This window comes from Sorex fumeus, unplaced genomic scaffold (genome assembly GCF_029834395.1).
Source record: "Sorex fumeus unplaced genomic scaffold, SorFum_2.1 ptg000001l, whole genome shotgun sequence".
In the NCBI taxonomy this organism is placed as follows: Eukaryota; Metazoa; Chordata; class Mammalia; order Eulipotyphla; family Soricidae; genus Sorex; species Sorex fumeus.
The window spans coordinates 7,721,757-7,744,170 of record NW_026606058.1 but is presented as its reverse complement, the minus strand read 5'-3'; the positions used below and the strand labels follow the sequence as shown (position 1 = coordinate 7,744,170).

Here is a 22,414-nt window from a genome sequence, read left to right as displayed (position 1 = left end):
TTGGAGACTAGAAATAAGTAAAATCAAAAGAATAATACAAAAGGCCATTAAAATCAGGAATTCATTCTATGAAGAATGAGAAAACATGACTAGAAATAAAAAATAACTGCAGGAAGGTAGCAGGATTGAAATCAATTTACAACTATCAGTAAAAGGTAAAGGTAAAGGTAAAGGCCCTCCCGTTGATCGTCGATTTGCTCGAGCAGGCCCAGTAACGTCTCCATTGGAGACTTTGTTGTTACTGTGTCTGGCATATCAAATACTCTCGGTAGCTTGCCGGGCTCTCCGAGAGGGGCGGAGGAATCGAACTCGGGTCGGCCATGTTGGCCCCTTGTAAGGCGAACGCCCTACCGCTGTGCTATCACTCCTGCCCTATCTATCGCTGTGCTATCACTCTTGCATATAGAAATCTAACCATCAGTTAGATTTCTATATGCAAGCAGTGAATTAGAGGAAAGAGAAAAGAAGAAAATGATCCCATTTATAGACACAAAAAATGGGTAAAGTACCTGGGATTGCATTTAACAAAGAAGATAAAAGACCAGAACTCTGAAAAGTGTTCTTTTTTCTTTTCTTTTAAAAGACACAATGGAGGGGCTGGAGCAATAGCACAGTGGGTAGGGCATTTGCCTTGCACGCGGCTAACCCGGGTTTGATTCCAAGCATCCCATATGGTTCCCTGAGCACCACCAGGGGTAATTCCTGAATGCAGAGCTAGGATTAACCCCTGTGCATTGCCGGGTGTGACCCCCCCCCCCAAAAAAAGACACAATGGAAATGGAAAGATAGCCCATGTCCATATATATGTCTATATCACATATATTTAAAAGATATACATTGTTAAAGTGGTCATATTACTTAAAGCAATTCATAGATTCATTGTAAGCCTTATAAAAATCCAAGTGCATCCATTCTCTCCTGCACCAAGGAAATAGAACAAATACTTGTAAAATTTATGTGGAACCACAAATACCCTGGATGGTAAATAAATTCCACCCTGCCCGAGAAAAACGGAGAAATCCTTCTTCTTGATTTTAGACCATAATATCTGTAGCGTTGTAGCACTGTCCTCCCATTGTTCATCGATTTGCTCGAGCGGGCCCAGTAACGTCTCCATCGTGAGACTTGTTGTTACTGTGTTTGGCATATCGAATACATCACAGGTAGCTTGCCAGGCTCTGCCGCGCATGTGGGATACTCTCGGTAGCTTGCCGGGCTCCCGGAGAGGGGCGGAGGAATCGAACTGGGGATGGGAAGACTGCATAGGGCTAGAGGATATTCTCCATGTTTCTATCTGCAGTACTGTATGATCCCCTAAGCACCAGCTGGAGCGAAGCCCAAGTAATGGGGTCAGGATGGCCATCAACATTACTGAGCATACACCAAGACCCCCAACAGAACAGATACTAATCAGAACAGTATGCTATTGAAACAAAAAATAAATAAACAGAACAATGGAATAGAAGTGAGACGTGAAGATAACCCCCTACATATATGCACGTCTAGATATTTACGATTCAGAAGTCAAGACCCTCCCGTTGTTCATCAATTTGCTTGAGCGGGCCCAGTAACGTCTCCATTGGAGACTTTGTTGTTGTTACTGTGTTTGGCATATCGAATACGTCACGGGGAGCTTGCCAAGTCAAGACCATGTTGAGGAGATAGGAAAAACTCTTTTATTTATTTAAAAAGTTTTTAATAGTGAGACATCATGAGGTACAGTTGCAGACTTACACATTTTTGTGCTTGGGTTTCAATTATACAATGATCAAACACCCATCCCTCCACCAGTGCCCATTTCCCACCACCACGGATCCCAGTATCCCTCCCACCCCCCAATCCCCTCATCCCACCCTGCCTCTGTGGCAGGACATTAGGAAAAACTCTTGAACAATGCTTTTAGGAGTCCCGGCAGGTCTGTGAAGCAATAAACTAACACTAACAACAGCAATCCAAACAACTGTTCCTCAGTTATTCCATGCACAAAAATGAACTCATCAAATGAATTAAAGCCTTGAATATAAGAACTGAAACCATAAAATCTATAAGGAAATGGACTCAAATGTTAAAGGAAACAAAAGTGAGTGTCTATAAGTGGAACTGCATCAAACTGAAAAGCTTTTGTACAGTCAAAACAAATAAAAAACTAACTCAAAAAACACCACAAAAATTTTTTTTTTGTTAATCAGATTTGGACACCTTTTCAAAAAATGGAAACATATACTCAATGGGTTCCTTATTAAAAAAAAAAAAAGCAACTACTTTTTACAGTGGGATATTATGCAGCCACTAGAAAAAACAGTAGTCGTGCACTGCTGGCAACTTGGATGGGGGGAGAGTCTCATGCTGAGTGAAATAAGCCAGAGGCAGGTGACGAATACAGGATGATCTCACTCATCTGTAGCATATAAACAAATCAAGAATGGGCGATGTGGACCTATCATAAATCTAGGAGCTGGGATACAGAGAGTGCCTAGGGGGAGAGGGAAAGGAATGAGTATGTTGGCAGGAAGCAACATGGGAACATAGATGGAGGGGCTGGAGTACGTGGGAGTTGCTGAGGGAGGGAGCAGAGCACACCAAAATAACATCGACCGGGGCAGGGGTGAGCAGTGACTTTGAACCTCACTGTCAGAAACTTGAACACTGTTGTAACCGTATTACCTAAACTACAAGAAGACATTTTAAAAAGGGCAGCTTTATGTCGAAAGTAGACTATGGACTGAACATGTTTGCCACTCAAAGCCTCTTTTGCAGACCACAACACCCAAAAGGAGAGAGAGAACACAAGGGATTGCCCTGCCACAGAGACGGGGGGGGGGATGGGGGGATGGGGTGGGGGGGATATTATCCATGGTGGTGGTGGAAAAATGGGCACTGGTGGAGGGATGGGTATCTGATCATTGTATAATCGAAACCCAAGCACAAAAAATTGTAAATCTACAACTGTACCTCATGGTGTTTCACTAATAAAAAAGGCAGCTTTACTTACTTATTATTGGGGAAACGCAAATTAAAGTCGCAATTAACTATGACCTCATCCCTATGAAAATATCCTACATTCAGACTGGAATTGACGTTGATGAGAGCACAGGGCTAAAGTAATCCTCATACACTGTTGTGTGGAGGAGAACCATCTCTATCTATGGAGCTTCCTAAAAAAATGAAAATTAGATGCTCTTCCTGTTCCAGCACTGGGGAAGCCACAGTCCTGGTGCAGATGTGGCCAAATCCAAGAACCACACACACACACACACACACACACACACACACACACACAACCAATCTCAAAACCGGCACAGACATGGCAGTCAGAAACCCTGATCACAGAGATATGGAATCTCTTCAAGGGCTGGACCCCAAATTTCTAAGGAACATGTGCTTTGCCAAGAAGTACAACAAGAAGGGCCTGAAGCAGATGCAGGCAATAGTGCCAAGGCCGTAAGTGTCTGTGCCGAGGCCATCAAGTCCCTTGTGAGACCCAAGCAGCCCAGACACATGTCACAAAGAACAACAGTCACAAGCTTAGTGGTTTGCATACATTGCTTACCCAGGCTCAGGACAAAGACTCATGTCCACATTGCCAAGGTCCTCAGACTCTGCTGGCCAAAGACCAAGGTTGGAACCAAGGGGTAAGCCAAGGGTAGAGCCAAGGTTCAAAACAAAGCTAAAGTCAAGGTCTAAACTAAGACCAACACTGACTGCACTTACGGCACTAGCTCAAGCTCCAAAAGGTGTCCAGGCCCCCTCCAGGGCTCCGTGGAGGCTCCTGTGTGCCCCTGTAAGGGCAGAGGGACTGGTGTGACCTCTGGGCTGTTTCCTGCAGAGATTTTCCTGTGCTATCATAAACAAAGCCACGCGGGTTCCGGGGCCGAGACCTCCAAGCCTACTCGAATTGGAGTCGAGCATCCTCCACCCAGATCCTCCAAATTCCAGTAGGCGGGGGTCACACCCACCACCTGGCCCCCTGGCGCCGTGTAATCCCATCAGCGGCCAAGACTCAGAGACTATAAAATCCAGATCCCGGACATCTTATCAGGATTTTTTTTTATGACATCTTATTGTCTCATTCCTATTTTGGACAAACTTGCAGGCTATCGAATGTAGCCTGCCCACAGGGCAGAGTCTGGCAAACTCCCCGTGGCGTACCAAATATGCCAAATACCAGTAACAATGATGGGTCTCATTCTCCTAAATAGCCTTGAATATAATTTTAGGGCTAGGATGAAAGAGACGTTACTGGGGCCTGCTCGAGGCAATCGACGAATAACAGGATGATGAAATGAAAAAAAAATGAAAATCATAAACCTGAGAATAGAAGGGGGAAAAAATAACATCTAACCCAGAAATCTTATACGAAGAGTCTGCAAACACTAATTCAGAGATAACTCTATTATTCACAATAGTCAGGACATTGCGTCGGGCCCAGGACCTGGCCCTACGCAAACAGGATGAGAACGCTATTCGGGTCTCCCAAAGAAGAATTGAAAGAGCTATGCGTGGAATATCACGTTTCACTCAAATGAGAGAAAGAATCCGGAGTTCCGACCTCCATCGATGATCAAGAATCAGGGACGCTGTCTCGTTTGTCAAGGTGTCCAAAATCAGATGGACTGGTCACGTAATGAGATTTAAAGACGACCGCTGGACTAAGCTGTTACCGACTGGATTCCACGGGATGTCAAAAGACCGCATGGCCGCCCACCTACCAGATGGTCAGACTTCTTCGTCAAGATCATGAACGATCGGTTTGAGGCTCTTCATGTTCCCGGAGCGAACAGATGCCATTGGGCTACACTAGCACGCGACAGGGACAAATGGAGACGTTACTGGTGCCCGCTCGAGCAAATCGATGACTAACGGGAAGTTAAGTGATTAAGTGATTAAGTCAGGACATTGAAACTATCCTTATGCCCACCCGCCGTGCCTGGGGGAAAAGGCAGGGGGATCTGTGTCTATCCTCTGTGTAATACTACTTGGTGAATTAAAAAGATGAAATTTTGTCTTTTGCAGAAGCGTGGATGAAGCTTGAGGGGACTGTGCTAAGCCTAGTAAATCAGAAAGTTAAAAAGCCATCCTGGGTTGTTTTTTTCCCTCCTGTGTGGAATAGAAATAACCAGTGAAGAGGAACTCAAACATCCCAACTAAAATCAGACTGAAAAAATGGCACACGAGGCAGGGCGAGGGATGACAAGGCACCAAGGCCAAGGCTGTCCAACTAATCAGGAGATTGGCACAGTGCTTGCTTTGGTGTGTGACGATCGCTGCGTATGGAGTTGTAAACTGTTCTCCCCCAACTTATATCGCATTGTAAACCCATGGTAAAGCATTTCCATGAAGAAAGTCTTAATTAGCCTCCTGTGTAGGCTGGTCAGGGTGCTGGGAGCAGCCAGGCCTAACAGCACTCTGCTCCAGAAGGCTCCCCCAGCCCCACCACTTTGACCCTCAAGCAACTTAGAAAAGGAGAAACTGAGATCACTTCTGTCTTATTGTTCTAATGAAGTGATTTCACAATTCTTAACTGGGAGCAAAGACCACAAGCTGGCTCTGCTTCCTGTGGGGATCCCTGCTCCTGCCCCCTTCCACCTGCCTACAGACCCATCACCCCAGCAGGCATGTGCTCTGGGCCAGCTTCAAGGCCTGTGTGGAGTCACACCTTCAGTTTTCCACTCCGCACTATTGCATGCTTCTCCCGGTTGCCTGTGCACCTGGACCACCGCAGCCCGAGGATGGCTCCAATGTTAGTGCTGTGCTCTCAACTTACTGGCCAAGTAGCAGACTAAGCATGGGCTCCTTCACTTCCTTTGTTGTTTTGTTTTCGGGCCACAGGGGTTACTCCTGGTTCTGCACTCAAGAGTCACTCCTGGCGGGCTCTAGGGAGCCTGTGGGATGCCAGTGATTGAACCCAGTAGGCCAAGTACAAGGCAAACGCTCTACCCACTATGCTATCAGCGGAGCCACTGCCTTCTTTCCCCAGAGGAGATCCAGGTGGGGGCAGCGGGAGGCTTCACGTTCCCATCCAGCCTCTGCCATGCAGTGCAGCCCTGCCTGGACCCGGTAGCCCTGCTCCTAGCGAAGTGAAGACTGCTGGCTTCCATGGCCAGAACGTTCCCAAGCTTTCCTGCTTGCTTATGTACTTGAGACCACCAGATGGCCAGATCCCTTGTCACTCCCCACCACCCGCCCTCATTTTGGGGACATAAATATCCTTTCCTTAGCAGTAAAAATTGCTCTGCTGCTTTCTAGGTCTGGGATTCTGCTAGGTAACGAGCAGGGGTGAGGAGGGAGCACCTCATCCTGCCACCTCCTCTTTTGCCTTTGCTGCCACATACACGCCCAGAGGTATGCACACTTACAGTGTCTGGACAGACGTGGGCTCTTGTGTTTTGTATAGTGACAGAAGGTAGGAGGGGTACCTTCTTCCGCTGCACATTATTCTGCCCTCCTTTGCCGGGGCATTCCCGCCTCATGCCTGTGGCTGCCTTCTGTCCCTAGAGTTTTGAAGGTGATGGAAGCCTGTTCACCTGAGCCAGATGCTGTCTTCTTTCATCTCCTTAGGAGTGAGTGCTTAGTCCATTCGGTGTTGCGATTTGGCGCTAATTCAACCATGTTCAAGTGTGAACCGTTGGTGGTACACACCAGCATCAGTGTGTGAAATGGTCTCATCTGTGGTCATCAAACTCATCTGAGTTCATCGACCATAAAGTCTTATGGTCTCTATCCTGTGTTACACATAGGAAGGAAACTGGAGTGAGTGGAACTCTCGTGGGAAACTCCCATAGTTTACGGGTGTCAATTCTGGCAGCCACATGCTGGCCCCCACATCCTCCTCAAGTGCTTCCTGTGTGATGACTTGTCTTGCTGCTTTGGACTGCGGCCTCTCCCCTCAGTTAATGTGCCACTAGGCAAGTCACTATGTATGTTTTGGTTGGTTTCTTCTTCTCAGGAGAGTTGAGGAAAATGGGAGGTCAAGTGACTGAGTAGAATATTGAGGGGAAGGAAAAAGAATAAAGGTAGAGAGGGCGAGGTGGACATGATTGGTATTAGGAGGAGATTTGTGAATCTGAAGGGAGGGCTGTGTCAGCGTGGGGAGCATAGGGCGCATTACCATAAAAAGTCGCATGAGATAGGCTGATCTGGCCCCAGCACATGCTGAGAGAGACATGGACATTTCTCTTTCATTGCCCAGGGCTTATCAGTCTGTATTATATGTCCTGTGAATGATGTTTTAAATATCCAAATGGCCATTGGCAAAAAAGAGGCTTCCCAACCTTGTTTGTAGAGATCAGTTTCCAGGGGAATCCACATGCATTTCTTTAATATCTCTAGGAACCCGTGATGCACCTTCCTAGTGTAATGAGAGATTTGAATAGAGGTCCATGAATTTGCCTGAGTGGCCAACACTCATATGTCCAGGTGCGTTTGGAGATTTTGGAAGGTCCTCACCAGTGGCAGCATTGCCTCTCCCCTGGTCCCTGTGCAAATCATCTAATTGCAAGAAATTTGTAAGAAAACTGAAATTGCAAGAAAACCCTCATGGGTGCCTCTCAGGATCCTAGGAAGTGCCATGCAGAGGACTAAGCAAGAAGTAAGCGACCAAAAGGATCTTCCCAGCACCAGCACCCAATGATCTAATCTGCTGTTGTGTTCCTCTGCTTTCACCCAGCAGCGTCGGGCATTTGGGGCAGTTTGGTCTGTGTAATTCAGTGACAAGCTATGGGCTTTCATGTCAATATGGATCAAAGGATCTGGTCACTTACCAGTTAGTATGGCTATGAACAGGTGAACAAGTTTACATATTGATCAGACGGGAAGAGTCAACAGTTAAACCTAGGGTTCTGGTGAGGATCAAGCATGAGTCTGGATGGCTTCTTGCCATCCAGTGCTTACCTGAGACCTCGTAGACACTTGGTCAGTTTTAGTTCTAACCTGCCAAATTTCTGTTCCAGGCTGTGTTTTCTAAATTCTGCATTTGGAAGTAATGATATCTGGAAATGGAGGCGGGGGGAGGATTGTACGTCTTCATACCAACCACAATTAGCCATGAAAACATTTATTCATATTTTTATTCAGCTGCTTGAAGAAATAGTAATTTTAGAGAGGAAAAAGTGCTGTTTCATTTGATAAAGTAAATGGAACTAACGGGCAAAATTCTGCATCAAAGGGGCTCAAGCTCAGAATCAACATACAAGATTTTGGCATTGGCAATAATAGTAAACAGTCTTGTCTGTCTTTGGGGCGGGATGGGGGACAGAAGCAGAGAGAATCCTAGTTAAGGAAGAGACAGTACTATGGCCACCTAATAAAAGGACGGCAGCAGGTTTTCTATCTCCATGTCATGTTTTGAATGAAGCAAGGGGTAGGGTAAGAGAGTTAGACAGAAACTCCCTTGGCCCCACACACATCCATCCTTGACACCCCCAGATCACTGCATCTTTGTCTTCAGGGTCCTGTGCTCTTTCACCAGGGAGCCAATCCAGTCCGAGGTCTTCTGCTTGGCTTCCTCCCAGCTGAAGAGTGGCCTGTATCCCAGGTCTTGCTTTGCTTTCTTATAGGAGAAGGTGAATGTACTGTTGGACAATGCCACCAAGTGGCGGGTGAAAGGGGGATCATATTTGTAAATTGGATAGAGGAGAAAGCTCACCATTTCTAGAAGGAAAGCGATCCAGTGAGCCAGAAACACAGGACAACTCATTCCAGACTGAAGACTGAAACCCCATTCTTTGCTCAAATTGTAGTTGAGGTCAACATAGCTTTGGTGTGGTGTATCATCTGAGATGTAGTAGAACTTTCCTTGGATGCGTGGGGCCCTCTTGGGGTCCCGCAGGGCCCTTAAGGCCAGAATGTGGGCCCAGGCTACATTGCCAACATAAACTGGGTTGACTACAGAATATTGGCCAAACTTCTCCAGGGTGTTGTTGTTCTTCAGGGCCCTGTTCATATGGAATAAAAGGAACTGAGACCCTTCCCCATAAATATACATGGGCCTTAAGGCACATGTGGACAGGGTACCACCATCTTTAAGAGTCTGTCCATTTGCTGCCAGCACAGCCTTCTCGGCAAGCTTTTTGCTGTATGGATATGGGTTTGTCCATGTCGTTTCTCGATTCTCTTCTTCGTGACCATTCTGAACAACCTCTTTGTAGGAGTTTGGCCCAGCCACCTCTAAGGAGCTGGTGTAGATGAAGATGGGCACGTTTTCCTGAGCACTGGTCTCCAACATGAGCTGGGTACCTGCTCGCGGGAAGCACCTTATTAGTTCAGTCATCAATCCTGCCCCCAGACCATGTACAGACTCCACCCCCAGCAGGGAGAGGGTGCAGAGCAGTGTGGTCTGTCTCTGCCGGGCATGTGGCCATCTTGTGGACACAGAAAGAGACAAAAAGGAAAAGATCCCAGCACTTGACTTTGGAGAGCAACACCTCACTAACGACTATTTTAAAATGAAAACTTAGTTAGACAGCTCTTAGAATATAGAAAGTCCTAGTAATTGGTTAAAGAGGGCAATATAAGAACTCAACACATACAGAGTCATGCCTATAATAATTTTTGTATTTTTCTTGTTTTTGAGGGTCAATAGAAACTTTGACACAGGACTTTTATAGAGAGCGATTCAGAAATTATCGGTGAGTTTTAGAGATAAGTTGGAGGTCCAGAGTGTGTTCTTTGCGGGGCTGGCGGGGGGGGAGGGGGTGGTGGAGGGTGGTGCTCCTGGATATTGGACTCATGACTTGCACGAGTGAAGTAAACATTCTACCACTGAGTACATACTCAAGCCCCAGGCTATATTATTCATTATGTTTTCCCTACAAAGACAACTCCTAAAACCGGACTTAATTTTCTTCACGCACATATGCAGCGATAGCACAGCGGGTAGGGCGTTTGCCTGGCACGCGGTGGACTCTGCAGGCTGGGTTCAATCCTCCACCCCTCTCGGAGAGCCTGGCAAGCTACCAAGAGTATTTCACCCTCACGGCAAAGTCTGGCAAGCTACCCGTTGCGTATTCGATATGCCAAACACAGTAACAACAAGTCTCACAATGGAGATGTTACTGGGCCCGCTCGAGCAAATCGATGACCAACCAGAGGACAGTGCTACTGTGCTAAGTACCGGGGAAATTGACACTTCCAACCGTCCTTAGCCTCATGAAGAACTTGGAGGAGGAGTGCGCTCTCTAGTGGCAATTCCTATCATGGGACGATTTTACAAACATTTCAGCCCCTGCAATCTAGAGGTCCTTCCCAACAGTTTCCTCGACAACGTTTTGTCTTATTTATTGTGGGGGTAAGTGGTGCTCCAAGGAACAATGCAGTACTGGGACTCGGAACCAGCGCCTTACAACTTGAGCTCTGAGCTCTATTCTTTGAGTCACATCTGCAGGCCCGCAATGGATTATTTTTACTTTTGGTAATTTTTGTTTCTCTTTTAAGCCTAGTGTGTAAATTGGATTGGAGGAGACACAAGGATCATATTTAAAAATAAGATCCATGGGGCTGGAGCGGTATCACAGAGGGTAGGGCATTTGCCTGACATGTGGCCAACTTAGGTTCGGTCCCCAGCATCCCATATGGTCCTCTGAGCATGGCCAGAAGTAATTCCTGAGTGCATAGCCGGGAGTAACCCCTGAGCATCGCCGGATGTGACCCCTCCAAAAAAAATGATATCCAGAGACTGGAGAAATAGTACAATGAGTAAGACACTTTCTTTGATGGGGTCTACCTGGATTTGATCCTCAGCATCTCATATGGTCATCTGAGCACTGCCAGAAGTGATTCCCGAGTGCAGAACCAGTAGGAACCCCTGAGTATCTCTAGGTATGGCCCCAAAACCAAAAAAAGAGAGAAAGAGAGAGATGGAGAAAATTTGTAGCTAGTTTGTTTGCAGAGTAGGAAATGACCTCGAGGTGAAGTAATTTCTAAACCTGGCAGTGAAACTGGTTTAAATAAGCTGATGCTCCTTTGGTCCTCAGGGAGTTGGAATCACCTGTGACTGGGAGCTGTGATGAAAAGGACTCATCAGAGAGGGAATAAACACTAAAAACAGACTCATTTTAGCACCCTCTTCAAGGGGGGCGGGGTTGGTTAAGGGTGGTTACAAGAAAGGAACTTTCTGAGATTGTGCTTGTTTAGACTGGAGACCCCACAGTGATAAGTCGCGTTGGGAAGGGGGTCTGAGTAGACTGACTTGGAAAGGTAGATGGGGACCTGGGATCTAGAGAGACTGGCCCAGGATTTGGGGGAATGAGATTACATAGCAACTAAATGAGGTCCTTAAGCAAGTGTGTCTAAAGTGAAAAAAAAAAAAACCATAAAAGGCAGAAAGAGCCATCTGAATGAGTATTGAATAAGGAGTATGAACCATTAGGTACCTGGTTAGGAACTGCTTGTTAATAGGGGTGGAGGGATAGTACCATGGCTAAGGGGCTCGCTCGCCTTGCACATGGCTGGCCCAGGTTTAGTCCCTGGCACCCCGTATGGTCCCCCAACCCCCACCAGGAGTGATCCCTGAGTGCAGAGCCAGGAATGAGCTCCAAACACTACTGAGTGTGGCCCCAAAACAAACCAAAAACGAAAAGAAAGAGAACTGCTTTTAATAGCAGACAGAACTGCAAGCTGAAGAGATGATATTATGGACAGTGATGAACGGTTAGGAAACTGTTACAGGGGAAATAAGTACTGGGTGATTCTATTTGGCCTCATTGCCATGGACATGTTTTGCTACTTCCCTTCAGAGAAATCCTTCTGGAGGTGGCCAGGAGGGTGCTAAGGTCCCTACTAATCTTGGCGATCCTGCCTGCGGACCCAGGCTGGAGTTCATACCTGACTTGGAGCATCTTGGATCGAAAGCAGTTTATTCCTGGCTTTACAGTAGAACCACCTTGGAGAACTCAGGAGGGCTACAGTGAGGTGGGAGAAAGCATTCCTAAGGCCTGGTTCCACCTCCCCCATACCATGCTATTGCCCCTCCTCCCAAAGCTTCCACTTGGCCCAGGGCAGCAGGACGTGACTGGACAGCAGACGAGAGAAGTTGGGTTTTGCCTAAACCTTGATTGGAACAGCAGTAGCAAGCACTGTCCTGGCCTTTGGAAGGTAGCTGGGGCTACCTTCTAGTCCTTCTGCTCTTGCCAAGCTTCCTTGGGCAAATAAGTCAAACTCAAAATCACAGGAGAGCCACTTTGAATCTCCTCGTTGGTCACGAGGAGAAAAAGACTGGGGACAGAGCCCAAATGGTTTCCAAAGCAGGGTCCTTCCCTGCCTTCCTCCTCTTGTTTTCTGATTCTTCCTGTCTCAGCTTTCTCCACGTGCCCCCCGAAGGACTCTACCTTGTAAGTTGACCTTCATGATACTGTCTTCTTGGGTGATACTATGAACATTGATGATAGAGGCCGTATGGATGACAGCGGAGATGCCCTGGCAGGCTTCCCTTAAACACTGCTTGTCCAGAATGTCTCCTTCCAACACCGTCACCTTGACCTTGCTCCGCAGCTCTGTGAGAACAGGGGGCAGGTAACATCACTTAACTCTTCGGACTGACTGGGAAGCTTCCTGATAAAGAGAGCATTTTACCAAGTCTTTGAGGATGGGTAAAGTGGGAGAATGGGGAAGAAGCCTGCTTCAGTGAAAGCATAGAAAATAGAATGTGTAGCGCTAAATGGACAAGAGCAAACACCTGCTTCCATCCCCAAGTCATTTCCTCCCTCCATCCCCGAGAAAATTGAACTGTGTGAAGTCGAGTGTGCCTGGAACATAAAACTGTTCAAGGGAGTCAGACAAGTGCATCTGACTTCTTGCGAAGAGCAGGAAGGGTGATTGTGGGAGAGGGTTAGCAGAGGAAAGACTCAGAATTTAATTGTGTCAGCAAATGAAGGATCATGTTCAGATTTGGAATGAGAGGCAAGACACAGAGGATGGTGGAGTGGGCGCTGGCCCTGGCCACCTTACGGAAGAGAGATGAGAGATGATTGGTGAGAGGTGGGGAAAAGAGGGATGAATAAGAGAAATCAAGGAGAACAAGCTATTAATCAAAATGTAGGTGCACAGTGCCCAGGAAGAGGAAGACGCAGCCTGAAGGTTTCCAGTGCGGGTGAGAGGGCGTCAGCCTGAAAGACAAAAGGAAATAAATAGGTGGAATTTATTAGCTACAATCAAAGCAGATACTGGGAGTGTTGGGAGATCGGACCCAGGTTTGATTCCCAACACCACAGAGGCTCTTGAGTATTACGGGGTGCAGCCCTGGAACTTCCCTGTACTACAGGATTTAAGCGGCATCACATTCAAACTAGCAGCTTGCATGATTGGCTGAGAATCACCCCCAGGCCTCCTGAGTGCAGCTTGGCAGGCCCCCCCGCACCCCCATGCCAAAAACCAAACAAAAACCCGAATAGATTAGATATGCCGTTGTGGTCAGTCAGCTAAGGACAGTTGGTGGACATCAGGTCTTGAGGCTCCTCTAAAGCACTGTGAAGTGGGGCTGGAGTGATAGCACAGCGAGGAGGGCGTTTGCCTTGCACGCAGCCCGACCCGGGTTCAATCCCCAGCATCCCATATGGTCCCCCGAGCACGACCAGGAGTAGTTCCTGAGTACATGAACCAGGAGGAGTAACTCCCGAGCATCGCCGGGTGTGACCCAAAAAGCAAAAATAAAAAATAAAAAAAATAAAGTACTGTGAAGAGGCATCGATACCTCAGATTTACCCATGACTTCACGTCACACGCCGGGTCACTGGGATTACCACCCTACATAGGTGCCTCGCACTTTGCACACACCTCTGACAGCGGACTCATGAGGTGGGGTTTGTTCTGAGTTCCACTGTACAGTCACCGAAGCAGAATCGTAGTCGTGAAGTACAGGTCCATGTCACATTCTACTAGCGATTCAAGCGTACAACCCCTTGTAACCTCTCACTCGCTCCTGTCACCCCGGTGCAGGGCTGGTTTCTTTCCGAGGTAGAGTCGGCCAAGTCAGTTCAATTGGCAATGAGAAAGCACAGTGGAAAAGTGCAGGGCTGGAGTGCGAAGTGTGCTCTCCTCTCTCTCCACCGACAGGGAAGAAGCTGCTGGAATCAGCCCGAGAAGAGAATTTTCTCTAATTACACGTTACCTCTCCCTTCTTCTGTTTTTCCCTGTGGCTCGCCTCAAACAGACTGCCTCAAGGGAGTATGTCACAAGGGCCAGGGAAACCCCAAATCAAGCAAGTGGAGAAAGGATTCTTAAACCAGAAGCTTGGGTTTCTGGATTCTTAAACCAGATTCTTAAACCAGAACCAAAGAGACCGCAAGGGGGCACTATCGGTGCGGGGTCTTTGCCCCCTTCTCCACCAAGTCTCGAGCCTTAGTTTTTTCTAAGGATTAAATGTGCAACTACTTCTGTGGCATGAACCAGGCAGAAGGGAGGCCTGGAGAGAAGCAACTGACAAACAAACCAGTGGCCAAGGGAGTCAATTCGACCGCCTGGTCTCAAACCCAGCTTGGGTCTTAAACGAGTTCAGTAATCTCAGCCAGGAAGTGTGAGTGCCAAAGCCTATCCTGGAATCCTAGTGCCAGTGAGATGCTGTGAGGCACCAGGAGTCTCGGGGGGCCCTAAAGGGTCAATCCCTTCGGAGTGTCACCAGTTCTCAGGAAAGAGACCTCAGAGAGTTTGCTTATTTCTTCCACTGTGTGACTCTATGGCTGACCCAAGTTCGATTCCTCCACCCCTCTTGGAGAGCCTGGCAAGCTACCGAGAGTATCTCACCCAGCAAAGCATGGCAAGCTACCCATGATGTATTCGATATGCCAAACACAGTAACAATCGTCACAATGGAGACGTTATTGGGCCCACTTGAGCAAAGCGATGAACAACAAGAGGACAGTGACAGTGACAGTGTGACTCTATGGTAGGAAGGTGCTTCCACAGACAGGAAGGCAGGCTCTTACCCCTGATCGTGGACTGCTGCCCCCAGAACTGTGAGAAATACATTCATGATTTGGAAAGCTACCCATACCCAGCCAGTGTGTGTGTGTGTGTGTGTGTGTGTGTGTGTGTGTGTATGTGTGTGGGGGGGGAGGGGGGAAGGATTATACTGTAAGTGGGGTGGTGGTGGTTGTTCTAAGTTGCTGGAGGAACTAAAGATGAAGCTTCTCTAGCATGCTGAAAGTAGACTATAGACCAAACACTATTGTCACCCATTGCCTCTTTTGCAAACCACAACACCCAATAAGAGAGAGAGAACAAAAGGGAATGCCCTGCCACAGAGGCAGGGTGGGATGGGGGGATGGGGGGTGGGAGGGATACTGGGATCTGTGGTGGTGGGAAATGGGCACTGGGGGAGGGATGAGTATTTGATCATTGTATAACTGAAACCCAAGCACAAAAATTTGTAAGTCTACAACTGTACCTCATGGTGTCTCACTAATAAAAAAAAAAAGTTGGAGCTTCTCTATGCCTTTAGCCTTCACTTAAAATGGAGGATGATTACCTTAGATGCCAAACTGTTTTGGAGAGCAACAGATGAAAACAGCACAGAGAGAGGATGAAGTAATCTGTTAGTCCCTGCTCCTTTCTGGCACACCCAGTGAGCTACAATGGGACCATCCATCTAGACCCTCTGGGGTCACCTAACTGCATGTGGGGGTTGGCAGAAAGAAATTAACATCAACAAAAGATTTCCAGAGTGGCAGTGAATGACCCCAAATTCATTCCAAGTCAACTGCTTAATGAATGAATCCAAGCTCTCTGTGGCCACAGTTCCCCGGATTGCATTTCTAGGTCAAAAGGGGGCACCGGGAGAACAAGTTTGGGAAGCCCTGTGTATCACCTGTTCAGGGTGAAGATAATGACATCAGAATTCTAAACAGACTCATCAGTGATGCTGGTCATCTGTGAATGGGCAGAGGGAGGAGGAAGTGGAGGTTAGAGGAAACTGAAAGGGAGAAAGGAAGGGGGCGATGGGTGAAAGCCAGGGTGGCATGGGGGGGCTTCTGGAGGGTCTGAATCTGTAGATACTGAGGCTGTCAAAGCTGAGAAGGGGGAAGAGAAGTTGGTTTGGAGGTACACAAAGAGGAAGTAGAGGAAATACAAGAGAATGATGACTCACTTTACCAGGAGTCATCCCAGGCTGAGGTGTGGAACTTTCAGTGCTGGGGCCAATGGTCCTGGGGGCCCGCGAGTCGGGGGCTCTCGGGGGCTCTCGGGGGCTCGCTTTCCCCCTGAGTTGCATGCTCCAGTGTCCCCACAGCCCAGATGGATGTGGCCTCACAGGCTTACTCTGGGAATGTGGGTGATAGCCTATAAATCCAACTATTCTATTTGTTTGAGACCAAACAATGAGCCAAGCCAACTCTCCAGTAACTCTCCTGATTGCTAAGCGGATCAGAGACAAAGGACCCACGGTGAGCTCTGGCCCTGCTCCTGCCTTCCCGCCCAAGCCCACTCGTGCATTTGTATGTCCTCACCCTTCCTCTCTCTCCTATGAAACTCCTAATCTCACATTCTCTTTCTTGGCAATTCTTCTTTTTTTAAAAAATATTTTTATTAGTGACAAACCAAGAGGTACAGTTGTAGACTTACAAATTTTTGTGCTTGGGTTTCAGTTATACAATGATTAAGTACCCATCCCTCCACCAGTGCCCATTTTCCACCACCATGGATCCCAGTATCCCTCCTACCCCCCATCCCCCCCATCCCACCCTGCCTCTGTGGCAGGGCATTCCCTTTTGTTCTCTCTCTCCTTTTGGGTGCTGTGGTTTGCAATAGAGGTATTGAGTGGCAATCATGTTCGGTCTATAGTCTACTTTCAGCATGCTTCTCCCATCCTGGGAGGATCCTCCCAACCCCCTTTATTTGGTGCTCCCTTCTCTATCTGAGCTTCTCGGCAATTCTTGATCTCTCTCTCTCTCTCTCTCTCACACACACACACACACACACATGCATGCATGCATGCACACATGCACACATGAAAGCACACACACACAAACACATGTTCACATGCACACCCCAGTCAGTTCCACCCTTCTGCCTTTTATGTCAGCTTTGCTGAATCCATGGGGGCAATAGCACTTGTTCAGTCTTTTCAGTTGTTGCACAGCAATCCCTAAATCAAAAGTCTTGACATCAAAGAGTAGTTGACAAGGAGAGAACTGATAAGGGATTTTACAGAAAAGAAGAAAAGAGGTCTGGAGCATGATATGGCTGGTCCAAAGCCGCCCTCGCTAGCTCTAGGTTGGGCTGAAGCAGCCTCCACCACCCAACCCAGCGTCCTTCATCCTTTCCGATAACTCTGGTTTTAGTTGCCACATTGCTTAATTTGCTAGAGAGAACCTCCTCCCCATACGAATGCACAGATTTTAGGCTAAAATGCCCACGACCCAACTCTACTTACTAGAAAATTGCTCCAGCAATTCTGGTTTGAAGACTTTGTCCAGCACCCTGATTTCCTGCAGTTCCTTTTCCTCCGCCAGCAAGTGGACAATTCTTTGCCCCAGAAATCCTCCTGCTCCTGTCACAAGGCAGCTCCATGCAGCCATGGCCAAACCTGGGCACAGACACGCACAGGAAGCAGAACTTGCTGGAGAACAGAGGGCAGACCTGGAAAGGAAAACAGCAGAAATCCGTTGTCTGTCAGCTCCCCCATGCCCTCCAGTTTCCTCCCTCCATCCTGGCAAAGATCCGTGTTCCCCCCACCACCACCACTGTCTCTGCAAGCCCCCAGAGGAGTTGAAAGAAAGCGGAAAAGAACTAACCTCTTACTTTTGTTTTTTGAAACGTTAAAAGCCAGCAGAAAGCGAGTGGGTTCTGGTCTCCTTCGCCACCGAAGGCCGGATGGGAGTTTTAGATGCTGTTGCCTTTGACACAGCGTCTTTGGTCTTCATGTCTTCACCTTGAATCCTTTTATCACTGTTAGCTCCTCCCCCACTTCCTTTCTCCCCCCACTGGTGACCTTAACTTGTGATTCTCACTCCTCTCAGACAAGAGACCATAAAATGGGTTTCAAGGCTACAGTGAGATCCAGACCACTGTGGATACTTTCAAGGAGATCTGGTGGCAAAAGATGGCCCTGGAGGGAATAAGCGAACTTTAACTTAGATTGATGGAATCTCTCTGCCTAATGAGAACTTTTCCTTGTGTAATAAACCCATTTGGGAAGGTGGGGGAGACATATATCTACATCAGTGTTTTCTCCGAGTGTTGTTTGACTCGTTCCTGCCAACTTGCACAGTTTGGACATAGGCAGTGTGTCAGTCAGTTCAGTCCCAAGTTCAGGGCCAGAGCAAGCATGCAGCTAATCAGAAGCTTGCCTTGCCCAGATTTGATTCCTGGTAGGCACCACAGGCGGTCCTCTGCTCTGTAAGCAGTGATTCCTGAGTGCAGAGCCAAGAGTTAGTCCTGAGTTGTGGTTCACACAACCAAAACATAAACAGAAAGTCCAGTGACTAATTTTTATGGGGAATGGCCCTTTTCTGTGCCATGAAAGTGGCACCTCAACTGAATTTTCACCCTTCAGAGTATGGTTGAATGGGAATTCTCTAGTGACCCCCTACCTAGCTCTATCCGGAATCATGAGAGCAGAGTGGGGTTTGTTACTGGGAATCACAGTGGCTCTGTTTAGGATTATTTGCACCCATTTTTCATTTTTTTGTGGCAAAACCAATTTTCACTGAATTTAAGAACTAAAAACGCTGTGGCCTCTCTTTGAAGCCTATACCCAGAGGTGACATAAGATCCTCAAGATGGCCCTTTTTCTAATTTTAAAAACTGAGGTGTTTAATTCGTTAAACTGAAGTGTGTAGTTCAGTGAGCCTTGACAGTTATATAAATCCAGAGAACTACCAACCTAAACAAGATATGAAATGCCTCCTTCACTCCAGGTTTTGATTGTCTCTTTCCTGTCAGGGCTGGAGCAATAGCACAGCGGTAGGGCGTTTGCCTTGCACGCAGCCAACATGGCCGACCCAAGTTTGATTTCTCTGCCCCTCTCGGAGAGCCTGGCAAGCTACCCGTGACGTATTCAATATGCCAAACACAGTAACAAGAAGTCTCAGGATGGAGACGTTACTGGGCCCGCTGGAGCAAATCGATGAACAACGGGAGGACCGTGACCTTTCCTGTCAATTCCCAGTCCAACCTTACCAATCCTTCCCAGAAAAAGAGTACTTTCAGATATTTAGTCCCATAGATATTTTCCTAAAAGCTTTGTGGCTCTTAATAGTTAAATAAAGAGTTCATCTAAAATTGTTTTTTTTTCTGCGTCATGCATAGATGTAGAAAAAAATACTATTAATTTAACTGTAGCATTGTAGTACTATCGTCCCATTGTTTATAGATTTGCTTGAAGAGGCACCAGTTACGTCTCCATTGTGAGACTTGTTGTAACTGTTTTTGGCATATTGAATATGTCACGGAGAGCTTGCCAGGCTCTGCTGATTAATTTAACTATTGTCTGCCAATTTTCTACTTCACTTTACCTATTACTCCCTTTTCCTTCCTTTGGGATTAATTAACTCCTCTTTTCCCCCTAAGATTTTTGTGGTTAAAAATAGGGGGGGCGGGTATGGTGCCGCCAACGGGTTAATCTGTACCTGCGGTGTGAGTGCATCAGCAGCCTGATGGTGCTTTCAGGCTTCCTGATACCCCCAAATTGCCATTGTGCCTTGGTCAGACCCCAATAACTTGGGACCAAGTTTACCAAGAAACTAAATAGCTAAAAGTTAGGTTTGTGTGGCCACGCCCACAAACCACCTCTGACTCAGCTATGCAAGCTCATTTATCAGCCTATTTCAGAGACCCATAGATAAATCTCCAAAGAGATTAAAAGCCATAGTAATCTTGGACCCACACTTGGCCGAACAGAATGGGGTAAATCAGAGGGGTGGGGCTGGGTTGGCCTGGTGTCCCATCCAAGCAGAGACCCCAGCAGCCGCTTGCTTCCACAATCCAAAATCACTGGCATACCTCCGGTCAGACTCCACCTTCTCAGAATATAATCTGATCAGGATATAACACCAAGATATAATCTGCTGAAAATTCTGGTATGCGGATTTTGTGACGGAAATCTTCAGGCTTTCTCAGACTTGGGGTGGGGTACCTTCACCCAATTCCCAATACACATGGAAGCACTGGCAGTCACCCCCACGAACCAACACTAGCACCACCCTGTAAATTCTACTGCTGGCCATGTTTCAGAGACCCCTAAATAAATCTCAAAAGAGATCAAAAGCCACAGTTAAGCTCAGACCCATGCATGGCTGAACAGACTGCAGTAAATTGGAGTGGTGTGCCTATTTTATCACCTGATCACTTGACTCTCCATTAATCATCGATTTGCTCGAGCGGGCGCCAGTAACGTCTCCATTTGTCCCTGTCGCGTGCTAGTGTAGCCCAATGACGTCTGTTCATTCTAGGAACAAGAAGAGCCTCAAACCGATCATTCATGATCTTGATGAAGAAGTCTGACCATCTGGTGGGCAGCCACACGGTTTTTTGACATCCCGTGGAATCCAGTCGGTAACAGCTCTAGTCCAGCGGTTGACTCTAAATCTCATTACGTGACCAGCCCATCTGATTTTTGACACCTTGGCAAACGAGACAGCGTCCCTGATTCTTGATCATAGACAGAGGCTGGAACTCCGGATTCTTTCTCTCATTTGAGTGAAACGTGATATTCCAAGCATAGCTCTTTCAATTCCTCTTTGGGAGACCGGAATAGCGTTCTCATCCTGTTTGCGTAGGGCCCAGGTCTCTGAGGCATATGTTAATGCAGGAAGAACAGTGGAATCAAAGAGATGTGCCCGGAGCCGGAGGTTCTTTGTCCTCTTAGCTATTTCTTGGATGCTCTTGAAGGCGTTCCAAGCCGCTCTCTTCCTCCTGCGCAGCTCGGGTGCCAGGTCATTTGTCATGTTGCCTATTTTATATACCTCTATACTCAGAATCATGTAACAATTTCTGGGGTAACAGGGATTATCAGTGAAAAATGCTAACTGTTTTACTTTTGGTCAATTAGTCTTTTCCCTTGGGGTCTTCTCCTGGCCTCTGTTCAGCTTGCTCCCTCATCCAGCAAGGGGTCGCTGCTCAGGGTCCTGACGACAGGGCCGAGCTTCCCTCCAGCTAAGGGGAGGGGTCTGGGGAAAAGAGCAAACCTTGCCACCGCCACCTCCAAGAGAAAAGAAATGAGCACATGCGCAGGGTGGGGGTCCTGTACAGTAGCTCCACTTTATTGAGAGACATCAAGTCTTACTATAGGTTGAGGAGGGTGATGGGAGAGTGCAACTGGTCACATACACAGGGGGATCAGAACAAACATGTTTTCTGTCAATAGGGTCACACCTTCACCACACATTTTCCAGAAACACCCTGTCCCCAGGTAACACTGACCTGCAATAAGTAGGCGTTGCAACAGGCTTCCCTTCAAAGCAGACCAAAATGTGTTGCTGATCCCAGGGATTAGTGTTACACTTCAAAGCAGACCAAAAGGGGCTTTTCTCCCAACATTTTCCTATTGTCAACCCATCAGTAGTGACACCTAATGCAACCTCTGAGTCTCAGTTTTATAGACTGTCCTCTATTCTATCAATCAGTCTAACTAGCTTTACTCTCCTTCTTCTATCACGTCGATTTTTTTTCTGTCCTGTTTAAATCAGAACATGATTGATACTATTTTTTTAAAAGGTAAAACATAGGATTTGTTTCTATTTTTTTAAAAAATCTATACAGAACTCCCCTCCTCCAGATGGAACCCTGGTGTCCATGAACCTCTACAAGCATAGCTCGAGTATGCAGGAACCAGAACCTGGACTTTTCCTCCAAACTGCTGGGACAACCCCGGCCCCCCAGGTAACCTCTGACTCCGGAAGTCATGCCCACAACTGGCCCCCCAGTGCCATCTTTATAGCACACAGCCACAGAGAAGAAAGGCCACGGGGGGGCGGGGGGCTCCACAGCTCCTGGAGAAGGTACCAGGTCCCGAAGGGAGCCGAGATCACCGGGAAGTCCCAGATGGGGTAGGTGCCACATCCCGCCTCCTCCAGATGGAACCCTGGTGACCCTGAGCCTCTGCAAGCATAGCTCAAGTATGCGGCAACCAGGACTTTTACTCCAAACCGCGCGGCCGCTTACACGGCTGTGCGACATCTCCCTATATGCAAGGTGATCAATGGAAAGTAAATCATCCAACGTTTCTCCCTGAAAACCAGGCTTAACTCTTATACAGGCAGGCCACAACACCCAATGGGAGAGAGAGAACAAAAGGGAATGCCCTGCCACAGAGGCAGGGTGGGAAGGAGGGGGTGGGGGGTGGGAGGGATACTGGGACCCGAGGTGGTCGGAAATGGTCACTGGTGGAGAGATGGGTATTCAAAATAAATTAATTAATTAATAAAAAAATAATAATAAATAAATAAATAAATAAATAAAATCTATACAGAACAGAACATATCAGGGA

General features: G+C 47.4%; 1 protein-coding gene across 1 annotated transcript; it reads right to left on the bottom strand.

Annotated features, from left to right (window-relative positions):
• Nucleotides 1-8,094: 8,094 nt before the first annotated feature.
• LOC130033045 (3 beta-hydroxysteroid dehydrogenase/Delta 5-->4-isomerase-like) lies at nucleotides 8,095-17,543 on the bottom strand. Its single transcript, XM_056124779.1, has 3 exons — nucleotides 17,360-17,543; nucleotides 12,324-12,488; nucleotides 8,095-9,234 (listed from the first exon to the last, which is right to left on the bottom strand). Exons 1-3 carry the CDS (start codon nucleotides 17,502-17,504, stop codon nucleotides 8,426-8,428), a joined length of 1,119 nt encoding a protein of 372 aa, XP_055980754.1. The 5' UTR covers nucleotides 17,505-17,543; the 3' UTR covers nucleotides 8,095-8,425.
• Between the last annotated feature and the right edge of the window lie 4,871 nt (nucleotides 17,544-22,414).

Coding starts and splice junctions, on each gene's coding strand:
- LOC130033045 (XM_056124779.1), bottom strand. CDS start 17,504: ATGGCTGCATGGAGCTGCCTTGTGACAGGAGCAGGAGGATTTCTGGGG. Junction 12,489..17,359: donor ATTGCTGGAGCAATTTTCTA/GTAAGTAGAGTT, acceptor CTGTTCTCACAG/AGCTGCGGAGCAAGGTCAAG. Junction 9,235..12,323: donor CATGAAGGTCAACTTACAAG/GTAGAGTCCTTC, acceptor TCCCGCGAGCAG/GTACCCAGCTCATGTTGGAG.